Source organism: Aplysia californica, unplaced genomic scaffold, assembly GCF_000002075.1.
Source record: "Aplysia californica isolate F4 #8 unplaced genomic scaffold, AplCal3.0 scaffold00808, whole genome shotgun sequence".
In the NCBI taxonomy this organism is placed as follows: Eukaryota; Metazoa; Mollusca; class Gastropoda; order Aplysiida; family Aplysiidae; genus Aplysia; species Aplysia californica.
In genome coordinates, this window is record NW_004798078.1 from 95,553 (window position 1) to 107,850 (window position 12,298).

The 12,298-nt window shown below is 39.5% G+C and overlaps 1 protein-coding gene across 2 annotated transcripts; it reads right to left on the reverse strand.

The window, feature by feature from the left end:
• Positions 1-1,451: 1,451 nt before the first annotated feature.
• LOC101856219 (uncharacterized membrane protein C688.16) lies at positions 1,452-11,582 on the reverse strand. 2 transcript variants are annotated; one of them, XM_005109714.3, is made up of 4 exons: positions 11,219-11,582; positions 8,273-8,373; positions 7,284-7,343; positions 1,452-2,323 (listed from the first exon to the last, which is right to left on the reverse strand). In XM_005109714.3, the coding sequence occupies exons 1-4, from the start codon at positions 11,330-11,332 to the stop codon at positions 2,209-2,211; spliced, it is 390 nt and encodes a 129-aa protein (XP_005109771.1). In that variant the 5' UTR covers positions 11,333-11,582; the 3' UTR covers positions 1,452-2,208. The 2 variants fall into 2 exon arrangements, with proteins under 2 accessions (XP_005109771.1, XP_035828600.1); XM_035972707.1 differs by lacking the exon at positions 11,219-11,582 and adding an exon at positions 10,104-10,221.
• Positions 11,583-12,298: the final 716 nt, after the last annotated feature.

Sequence of the window (12,298 nt, forward strand, 5' to 3'; positions counted from 1 at the left end):
TCACTTTATGTATTAGTTAGTCATCCCCAAAACACTGTTACTTAGTTATCATCATAGCAAAATCAATTTACACACAAAAAAGATCCAACCGTCAGGAAAAATGAGGATTGAGCAAAATTTGAACCAAAACTACAGTGAATTATTTATCATCACTACCAAAAGGATTACCAAACTCTGACTACACCAAAAATCATACTTGCTGGAATGTCCAAACTTAGAACTTTCCTGGTTAAAGGTACAGAAACAGACTCTCTAAAAAATGAATCAAGAACATGGGTGGTTGGCAGGTGCTCTCGTGTGATTTGCTCTTTCTTTCCTATCAAACATCTATTGTCCTTATCTCTCTTTCTTTTTGTGCGTTTGTTACTCTCTTGTTGTAATACCTTTAATCTTTGGCACGTAATTCACCTAATTGGGTTACATGTGCTGTAAATCTCTAACTAAAACAAAATGAATCAAGTACCACAATCGACGCAGTTGATCAATACATTCGCAGAGTGTTTGTGTACATTGAGCTATCAAACTTCAACTATGAGAGCTGTCCCAAAAAGCAAGGTAAAAATAGCCACAGGATAACCAATTTCACACAGGCCAATAAACTTACACATTATATGGCAAAACCATTCAGTTAATTTTCAAAGCAGTCCCTATAAAGATTGCTGCTTGTTTCCATTGGCTCTACAGATGATATTGCTCCTTGAAACAATTCCGACGAGGGAATGCAGACAATCTTAAACTACTGTGTATAATTTTCTGTGAACCTTTTTCCAACCAAATGCACCTCCAGGGACCTAAAAAGACGGAAGGCTGAAAGAGCACTGTTAGTTAAGACTATGTGAAGGATGAGTCTTTAGCAATCTCCATAACTTTCTTCTGCATATCTTCACAAAAAAAATTCTGGAATCAACTTTGTAACAGTAAAGGCTTCTCACATAAAAATTTAGAATTGCTCTTCATATGTGAGGCAGCGTGGTAGAATCAGGCTCTCGTCAAAATAATCAAAGTGAAGAAACTTTCATTTTTCCGCAGGAGTGTGAATTTTAACAAATTTTTGTTTTATGGCTGAACACCTTTCATGCTTATTAAAGAACTAATTCCTGTGTGGATTTTTCTTAAAAATGTTGATTAAAGGCTCAAAAAATGTAAATTTTCAGTTACCACGGACTCTTAAGCTAAGGAAATAACTTATCTTTGGCAGCCATTTTCTCACTAATTTCACCACTGAAAACAGGTGACCCCCACCCCCTTCTTTCGCAAATATCTCGACTTGTATTCAAGATAAATGGATATTTTTTTCTTCCCAATAAAGACAAATGAACAAGCTTTAAGATGATACCAAAAACTCTACATGCCCAAAAATTGACAAGAGCCTGCTTCCACCGCCCTGCCTCACATATAGCTCGTCTTCCAAATTCATTTGTGCCCCATTACAAAAATGCATCTGTGACACATTTGCTTTTTTAATACATTTTCCCCCATAGACAGCAATGCATTTCTAAAAATTTCTTTGGGATTCTTTCCTTTTGTTTGTAAAAACTGTAAGACTCCACGGCGCACTTCTATAGTTGCATCTCGGCCTCATGAAGTTCGCATTGTTAGAAGTGATGTCAAAGACATTCCCATAACTACTACCCTGACAGCAGGAAGTGAACATTTTCTTTAAAACCATATTTGTGTGTGTGGCTGGAGAAAGGTCCCAGTTCTCAGCAAAGCTATTTTACTAGCAATGGGGTGAAAGAAAAGGCCAAGAAAAGCTGTACCTAGTCGAAAATTTTGTTCCTTCAGAAAACATACATTTAACCATTTCTTAGTAACATATTGAAAGGATTTTATATTTTAAGCCCAAATGTTTCTTTTATTAATTATTTTTGCAACATGTTGTACTTTGCCAAAGGTGAAAAAAGTGCTAGAAATAAGGTCAACATACTAGCGGCGAAGCTATTTTTCTCAAAACAGCTTTTTACACCCTGTATTACAAAATGTGGCATATCTTTAAAACTACTCCAAAAAATTTTTTCAATCAGCTTGTTCAGCTTTGAGTTTGCTCCAAGAATATCTCTACCTTGCTTTTGGCGCTCATATGACCTTATGCAGTTGCGAGCACTTAAAACCCTTTACTATATATTTTAAAAAATACCTTGCTTTTCTGACAGCCCTCGTACATTTACATCAATTTTTAAGGTAAAACATACAACTGCGATAGTGTAGCTACACAATTTTGTACGGGGGCTTGGCTGGCCACAATCTGACCAGCGAGGATCCTCCAAAGAAGAAGGTGGACACTGTCCACTTGGCTGTTGCTCCAGCGCTGAAGTCACGGTCACTGCGGGAAAGAAAAGAACACATTTCTTGAGCAAACCAAGAAAGTCACATTTTCAAGAACATATTCAGGCAATGTAGGCCTATGTGTAAACAAGACAACATTCTATCCCTGATCTATCAAGAATGTGTATGTGTAAGGAACCAAACCCTTCAGATTGAGGTATCCTGGTCACCATTCCTACTTTGATAATATTTTACATTCAAACATGGTATTCAAACATTTCGTCGTCTATCACACCAAAGGGCGTATCCCTGTTTTCTTACTTTTTCAGGAGAACGATTTAAAGATTTTCAGACTTAGGTTGCTTTATCCTTTTCCCTTGTCATTATAGGAATTTGCATCCTACCATCGCGATATTTGGATATTGTGTGCATGATAAGATATGAAACAATCAGCAAGATTAGTTTTGCACTTTTTTTTATAATTTCACTGCGAAAATGTGCCATCTGTGGGCATACGCCCTTTCGTGTGATTGTTCGACGTTTCGTCCTGTCCTAAATCAGTGTATACGCCCATGTTTACGCCCTGTGTTTGAGTGTTCACACAAGTAATTTCAGTCTTCAGACTGACCAGTAGAGGATAAAAATTCCTCCTCACTCCCCCATCCACACGCCAAATCTTCCCCTTTCTTTTTTCCTTCCCATACCTCTCTGTTCGTCCGTCTGTCTGTCTGTCTGTCTGTCTGTCTGTCTGTCTGTCTGTCTGTCTGTCTGTCAGTCCGTCTGTATCTTTCTCTCTCTCTCTCTCTCTCTCTCTCTCACACACACACACTCACACATACACACACACACACACACACACACACACACACACACACACACACACATACTCTCAGGTACAGGCATCACGTTTTAGAAAGACAAGCAGTTTCCTTTCGTTCCAATTCCAAATTTATTATTAAAAAACAAAAAACAAATTAGTGATGGATGCCACCATGCTTTGGTTGGCTATCCTTTATCAAACATGTTTGTATTTCTCAGCTTGAATTTTGTGAGACATCTCATTCGCTGTGTGGTAGTTGACAGAAGAAAGCTTTGTGCTCGGCATTCCGGATGACGGGTGTGTTCCCAGAGCACAGAGACATCAAATCGCCGTATTTTTCCTTGCTAATTTTGTTTGGTTCTTCATTTAGTTGTTTAACTTCACAATGAATTAGGTGTGAAAGTTGGCGCTTCAGCGAAATGGACCTGTACTGCTCTTCCAGGTGACTGTTTTAAAAAAATATTGTTGTTGGGTGGGCTTTGTTCACCCTCACTTCCATGACCTTGTTCCAGTTCACGGGAACACCTGAATCCTGATTGTCCTTGCGGACGTTGAGAACTTTCAGATCTTCTGACAGTTTTTAGTAGTTTAGAAAGTCACCGTGCTCAAGCGGGAGTACCTTGTATGGCTGTTTGCGTCGGGCCAATGCAATGATGGGAAACAGCTGTGATGGGAGAAGCACATCCCCAGCATTTCCCAAGGCCGTGCTTATAGCACTGTGTGCTGAGTCACCTTCGCACTGCCCATGGAACGATTCAAAGTACCTGAGTGACAGTTCCTCCATGTGTGCTGAAGTGTTGATCATGTGGAGCATCATGGTGGGCATGATTGTGTTTTTATTTTGTCCCGGGCAGCCATCGGCGAACAAGTAGGCAGTCTTGATGCCTCTTTGGTCATATTCCCTGAGTGCCCTGCACACCGCAGTTGATATCTCTGAGCTGCCCCTTCTGCTTTGGCCTTCGTGCCAAATGAAGCAATCACATGTGTGGTCACCCAAATTATAAAATGTCAAATTGAAATTGGAAAGTCTCCTCTTGTAGAACAAAGCATCTTCATGTGAAATTGACAAGTATATGACCTGTTGGAGATCAAAGTTCCCTGCCAGAATGCTGTGGTCAGCTTGAGTCATCTTCTTGCAATCCTTCTTAAGTTGTCGCACCTTTTGTTTTTCTGCTTCGTGCCTGTTGTAAATTTCCCTGAGCTCATTTTTCTGAGCTTCGTCCCCTTTTCGGAAAGAGTTGCAGAGTGAGCATTGGTCCTTTTTAGGACTATGAAAGGCCAGGCTTTTCGTCTTGAACACTCGTCTGTATGTATGAAAACTTGGGATGTCATTGCATGGGTTTTCTTTCACGAACATGTCGTACATTTTGGACAATGTGAGGTCTGGGCTGAGATACTCTTTGCTGGAAGAGGCCCTACAGTAGTGCGATTCCACGCGTGGAAATCTGTCAATGTGTCGACTGATTTTCTCCCTGTTTTGTTCTTCTCTTGTCTTCATCTGCTCCGATTGTCTGCCCCCTCGCTTGTCTTCTTCCACAACGCCGGTCTCCGTAATCTTTGATAAAACAACTCGGACAAATTTCTCTGAAATACTTAAGGTTGCAAGGAATGTGTTTCTACACACTTCCAAGCGCTTTCCATTGACTGTGAGGTAATAAGCATGCGTTTTGCTGCGTCGAGAGTTTGGTTTCCCGACCTTGGGCTCAGTCGTCTCAATATGCCTCGCAACGAACTCTCTCTCCTTCTCTGCAGGTCAGCCAGTTTATAAAAGTCCTGAAATATCTCCCTCCTATCCGTTTCTGTGGTTCCAGAACACTGACGGCCAGCTCTCGTACATTCCATTCCAACGCAGCCCTTTCTCATCATTCGTGCTGGAACAACCTTTTTCGTGCCGGCGCTCGCGTACTCTTCGCCAGACTGTCGCTTTCTTTTTGCATCGTTCTTCTTGTTGATTCTCTTCCGTTTCTTTGGTGACGCTTGGCGGGCTGATCCTTCAACTTCAAATGATTCTGGTAGCTGTTCGTTGCTACTCTGGGTCTCATCGGTCTCAATATCATTGTGCGTTATGGATTCAGTGTTTGTTGATTCTGGCGCTACTGACAAGGCTCACTTTGTAGACATGTCTTCAGATCAATATAACAAAGGCAAAGTCCTGATGCTTTTATCACTTCAGTCAGTAGCGCTGCCGGGGGTGGGGGAGGGGGGTGTCTAGATAGCGTAGCCTTCTAGTTAATGAGTGTAGCATAATACGCTAAAGGAAGAACATATAGCTTAGCAATATTCATGTGAATCGTCGGACAAAAAGTAGATCTTATTTAAATTTGATCAAACCCAAGTTTGCTTTTTCGAATGGTTTCCAATCGTCAGAAGGTAAGCAGGTCAGTTTGAAAGACAGGTTGTATGTGACAGCAAGCCGCAAGCACCAGTAAGCAACTGGAACAACACAATAAGGCCGGTCTTGTTTTCACTCTTGCACAAGCAGAATTCGCTGCAACACAGTGCATGCGCTGTGTACAGGCCTATTGTATCATTAGAGGAGGGCCAGTATTACTATATTACGTCATACGGCCTTGGCCTATGCCAGAAAAAAAGACAAAAGTGTAACGGTCGTTCACATGAAGGGGCGTAACCAAGGTATACGTCCTTTTGTGCGAATAGATTTGATACAACTTTGTATCAATTTTTTGCACACGAAAGGGCGCAAGCCTGCGTACGCCGTTTCGTCTGATTCGGTCGCGTTGAGTGTTAGCGTACGCCCTTTTCGTTTTTTTACTGCTAGTACTGTTATTTTAAAGCTAGGTATACGCCGTTTCGTGTGAACATAGATCTGAGGCAGCACTATCTACTAGTAGTAACAACTCAAAACTGCCAAAATCTGGAATAAGCCCTTTCGTGTGACAGGCAACGATTCTAATTCAAACAAAAATAGTAAACAGTACAGAACAAAGGTAACTATTTTTATTTCTTTTCCTGACCAGCAAAATGTCCAGCTTAATTTGAAAAAGAAAAAAAAAAAATCTTCAGCCATCATAGAGTCAAAAAATAAGAATAAAAATAAATGCGTAAAAAATCATTCTACAATGGAACATAACCACACAGTGGAAATCCAGTTTAGACCCTATATTATATATACAGTAAGCACTGAAAGCATTCGCTTGTAACTTTTTTAAAAAAGCAACTAAAACCTAACCTTTAACTAATGATAAGCTTACAAATATGCCAAAATGAAGCAACAACTGACAAGAATACGATGAAACAAATAGCCAGACCTCCGGAAATTAAGAAACATTACAGGGACACAAACTTTAAAGGAGAGCAAAGGTAAACTTGGAGTTTGTTAAAAAATCCACACATCTCTCTCTCTATCTATCTCCCTCCCCCCTTCTCTCTCTCTCTCTCTCTCTCTCTCTCTCTCTCTCTCTCTCTCTCTCTCTCTCTCTCTCTCTCTCTCTCAAAAGAAGAACCCTGAAAACTTCCCTAACATAGTAAATTCAAAATAGCCCACTACGGATTTAACATAGGGCCATCTCTGCCATGACAACATGACACCAACTCTGCCGTAAGCTGACAAAATGCCTTTTTTCAATCACAGAGGGGTTTTTTGTCTGCCATACTTTACTTTTTACTTTTTTCGCTCAATGGTTAACCTAAAACATTCATGTTTGTCAGATTCAGCTGTACCCCCCGGGGCAGTGCCACTGACTGTAGTGTCTTTAGGCCATTCCCAAAGGGGGAACATTTCTCGTTCTCAAGCACAGTAGAATTGCAAATGGGCTGATTCATGTCACGCTCATAACTGTGCCTGATCTACAACAGGGAACTGCTGCTTTTTCTTTCCTAATCCTTACTATTGTCATTTTCCTCTACTTTTTTTGTATGTTTGTCACTCTCTTGTGACCTGCTATTTCCGGGGTGCCTTGATAGTTGAAGCAGACCTTGTGCTGTTGAAGCTAGAGAGGTGAGCAGAGTAAGTCAGATTCCCTGTAAAGACTTCTCTGTTGACACCCACCCCTTGGCGCTCATATGACCTTATGCAGTTGCCAGCGCCGTAAAACCCACTACTATAAAAAAACATTTTTTAAAGACTTAGCTGTTATACAAACCTCAGACCAGGCAAAATTGACTGTCGACCCCAGTAAGTTCAATGGATGCCAGGTTCAATATATATACATAGACAAAACAGTTGAAAAAAACTTACTGACAAAGTTTCCCTGCAAATGCAGCTTCCAAAGAATGCATAAGAACAGCAAACACGCTTCTGTGAAAGCAAGACAAGTATAAATAAAAAAAGATAAAATGGAAATTCAGTAGCCTACTTACTGATATTTGGCAATCGTTATCTCTTTCAATGGTTCAAGACAAGTGAAAACTGAACAGAATAAAGAAAGAAAACAATCTACTTTTGTAAAAATACATGAATTTTCAAATACAAAACAAAATAGCCTCAATTCAACTATAAAGCGCTAAAAAAACAAATTCATTGTTATCATTATTATTATTATTATTATTATATATGGCATTAAAAACTACTTGTAGCAAAAACTAAAGAGAAGTAATAATGAAATAACCATGGCTATATTTTCATTCAAATCAAGCAAAAAGCAAATTCAATGTTATTATTATTATTATATGGCAGAACCCAAGGATAACTCTTTCAATCAAAACCAAAACCTGTACATCTAATTCATTAACGTAAATATTGAAGTATTATAAAAATGTTCTTTACCTTTATCAATTAAGTATTAGTATTCATTCATCACAAAATCAAATTCACCAGCGTCTAAATTTTCTTATTTTGTTTGATGTGTTCCCTGTTCACTCTCCCCTCCCCTCTATAATTTTCACAAAATCTGTACCTCTATAGAGAACGTTTCACCCAGATCAGAATCACGGCTTAGAATGAACATTAAAAGGATACTCATGACAGGATCTTTTCTTTTAATAATCCACTCAAAGAGTGGCAAGAAAAACAAAACCAGAAAGAGAAAAACTTTGATGAGTTAGGTCCGACTCCATCATGTCATGTAGGACAAATCTCAGAATGTCATGGAAAAACAATTCAAAGAAATTCTATTTTATTTTGAATATAAATATATATAATATTTCTTATTCTCCCGTCTCCCAAAGATAAAAAAAATCCAAAACACAAGTTGATTCCTCGTAAAGCTTCACCAAATTTCTACTTACAACAAAAGACAGATGTTCGGGTATGTTGTTCCCATGAATACAGCCAAACTTGCAAACGGCCCCAGAAATGACGGGACTTTATTTGGAGATACGGTAGCCATCTGGAAAAGGAACAAAAAAACATATTTTACATTCTAATAGATCTAGTTTTAATCAACATACAGTGAAAGGTTTAGATTTTCTGGGAGTTTCAATATCTCAAAAAAATATGGTATAACAAATTTCTTCAATCATCTACATTTTTAAAGGGCCAATAAGAAGTCTACTTACTATTGTATTGCAGGGACAGATATTAATTTGCGCATGAAATGTAAGTTGACCCTAACAGACTTTTGCATTAAATTTGATGAAGCAAAGCTGATAGTACGCACAGATCAGCACTATTACCTGAGCAGACCCAATTCATTTTGATCATGCATTTCAGTCGGTGCCCACTGGCATTATCAGCTTCATTCAGTTCCATTTTGTCAGTTTGGAGCTGGCTGGATCATCTTCAATGGGGAGGGCCAAAACCAACAAACCGATGATGACCTTCAATTTACAAACATGTTTGTTTTCAAGGCTGCGCGATGAGCGATCAGTTTGGGCAGTTGGTCTATTTATAGTGGGCATTGAAGCCACAGAGACCGAACTGAACCGAACCGACCCTCAAATAAATGGTCACCACTTATAACCAAAAATTATGAAAAGGCTTCTTGGGTCTACCGCAGCCGGAGCCCGACTGAGATCCAAGGAGGGTCAACATTATACTATAGTAGACTAGAACTATTTATCAACAGAATTGACTTCTTCCACACCAGTAAATACAGCACAGCTCTGACTCAACACAGGGAGTGGGATTCCCATGATTTTTTATTCAGCCATTACAAAAATCAATGAAAATAGCTCAAATTCAACAAACACATAAATGAGTAAGCTCCGATTCCATGAAGTCGCTTGCAGGGTCAACAGGCCCCCGCTGATGTGGCTTGGCTCATTTTTCTCCTGTGGCGAACCTTGTCTGTTCCTGCTGGAAATCATTCGTATGGCTCAAACATCGCTTAAAAGCCTTTTGTTTCTATATATATATTCTGTCACATAGCACAACAAGTGGTCCGGGTGTGGAACGTCGGTTAAGATACAAACGCCTCACAGCTTTTCTCCCCCTTGCTACTGATTAATAATAATATTATGATAAAAGCTAGTCTTGACATAGATCTATGTAATGAATTGCGCTCTGGACTGTGGAATCAAACATTGCTGTATTATGTATAATGCTAGGCTCTACACAGCAACTTAACTTGATCGGCGAATACTACGTTACAATAGATGGCACAGTACAGTGTGCAAGAGAATGAATCAGACATTTTGCAGAGTGTGTGCTTGGTAGTGTTCAGAGTGTATTTTCCTGGAATTTTCCATCAACAAAAACCTCATGAATTGCTCTCTATTATAATATGATACCAAAATATCTTGGATTCAACTAAATTGGAGGCCAGCGGTCCTAAGTACTAATTGCCCTTTGGAGCTGTCTGGAGCCGCCCGTAGACTTATTTTTTAACATTATTTTGCCTTACCATTTTGTTTAGTAATTTTGTGCTTGTTCACAAAACTGGTCTAAAATTATTAACTTGGCAAAATTGACCTTTTGCCTTTGGGTGAGTAAATAAATGTCAACACTCTTTGTGACTTGACGTAGACTTTTAATAATCAAGCACAATGAAGACATACACGTCAGACGATGCATGACTGGGACAGAAACGGAACAGAAATAAAGCAGATGAATATGATGGACAAATAAGGGAAATAATAATAATGGACACAAGGAACAGATACGAATGATGGCACATACATGTGGTCTTGTAGCTACTGAATGATATTCCTCTAGTGAGGACAGCTGCTTTGTTATGAACCGGAAGTTGGACGAAGCAGACCAACAATCTCTCATCGTTTATTTTTTGGTTCACATTTTAGAAATTGTAACCAGGCCCTTGCCTTTGTTTTCATGTTCTCTCCCTTCTTGCCATCCTCCCTCCATTTCTCACCCCACCCAGGTGTAAACGGGTCAGATTACCAACTAAAGACAGCGAAGGTTTAGTATTAGTAAGAGTCCATACGAGCGCTGAACTTCATTTGAATTTATGCCTTCAATTTCAAAAGGTACAGCGAGAAAACATGACTGCTTGACTCTGAAACTTTGGCAGAACCTATTCGATTACTATTATAAAATGCATTTAGAATCTAGTCACCCCTAAAAGTAAAAACTAAATCACAAAAAAAAATCCCTCCCCCCCCCCCCCCCCCCCCCGTCCCCCCACACGTCCACACCGTACACACACACTCACGCACACACACATGATGCGGGCCACTCCATTCGCAAGTTAATAACCAAAAAATTCGGAGAAAGGAAACCGTTCTTGGAGAAATAGATCTAGATATATAGATCTAAAATCTAGATCTAGATATCTAGACATAGATAGAGAATCGACTTCAAGTTTATTTTCCCGAGCGTACAGAGAAATAGACACGGCCAACCCCTAATCTAGGTCTTGTTAGGTAACCCAGCGAGGGTAGATCTAGATCTAGATCTAGATCTAGAACCTGAAGTCCTGAAGCCTGAAGCAGGATGTTAAATTTAGAATAGAATCTATCATTATTAGATCTAGAATCTACCCTTGCTGGACCATCTGGTTCACTGATCTAAAAGCAAGACTAGATATCTAAATCTAGAATCTAGATCTAGATCTAGATCTAGATCTATCTAGATTCTAGATCTAGAGAAGATATATATATATATATATTATATAGAGATCTAGTTTTAGATCTAGATCTAGACCTAGATCTAGATCTAGATCTAGATCTAGAAGTCTAAGAGGCTAGAGATCTATATCTATATCTAGACCTTTTTGTTGCCTATTTAATCGATGTAGAGAAAACTTCTTTACAGCACGCCCCACTTTCACTTACCGCTAAAAGCCAAAGTCCAAAAGGAATCATTACCATCCAGAACGGGTGGGGCAGCGTGAAGTAATCACGATTGAACTTTGGTGCAGAAACTTTCTTGTTCCCAGTCCCAGACATGTTGGCTGCGAGGCCGAGAGTAAAACAGCCTTTGGTAAAGGCAAGGGGCGTGGCAGAACAGTTGACTGGTATTAATTACTGATAGTAATGCAGGAAACTGAAATTAAAGAATAAATGAGGCGCTCTCTAGATATCTAGATCTATCTAGAATCTACCAAATTGTATCCCTGCACTAACAGTTCCTGTTTTTGGTTTCCGCCATCAAGGTCCGTCCAGGCTAGTTAGTTTACTAGTTGCTAGTTTAGAGTTCACGCCCTTTGGCCTTTGGCATGTACTGCCCAGATTTTGTTAGACATCCACTTACCCATGAATTCAAAGTTCGCCAAAATCGAACTCATTTTTATGACACAAAAGGGGTGAATAGAAGTGTGTGTGTGGGGTGGGGTTAGCCAATAAAGATCTCTAGGATCAAGCCAAGATCGGAATAGGACATTGAAAACCATATCAACGATGCTTGATTAGGAAAGCTACTATGGGGTCATGACGTTCATATCTCTATTTTGCAGAAATACATGACTGAAGATTAGCACAGCCCTATTCGCTTTCTCATTTGCAAATCGTCAAAGATCTTTGAGCCGAGTCAGTATCGTAGAACGGAACAAAACTTTTCCATCGCGTATTTCTTTTCTGCCCCAGCTTCTTCTTCTTTTTTTTCTTCTTTCTTTTGATTGCTCATTCCGACACTATTGAGACTATTCTACAGTTAAAGTGCAACCGTGACTCTGTCGAAGGTCTGAACATGTGGTACGATCAGATGTCACAACAGGAGAGTAATAAACCCCTGCTCACTGTCTCAGCTCTTTGGCTGGACTATGAAAGATGAGTAAAAGAGAACTACTTCGATGCGCAACTCTCCATAGGCCTATTTTTAACAACACTAAATTCTATTAGATTTCTTGAACGTCGTCACAGCTTTATAATATTATTCTTGAATTATAGGCATATTTCATCGATCGAGACCCTTCA

Excerpts from the sequence above, each read along its gene's own strand:
- LOC101856219 (XM_005109714.3), bottom strand. The coding sequence starts at position 11,332 with ATGTCTGGGACTGGGAACAAGAAAGTTTCTGCACCAAAGTTCAATCGT. Across the intron at positions 8,374-11,218 it reads TTGGACTTTGGCTTTTAGCG|ATGGCTACCGTATCTCCAAA; the intron begins GTAAGTGAAAGT and ends TTCCTTTTCCAG. Across the intron at positions 2,324-7,283 it reads TTTGCAGGGAAACTTTGTCA|TGACCGTGACTTCAGCGCTG; the intron begins GTAAGTTTTTTT and ends TCTTTCCCGCAG.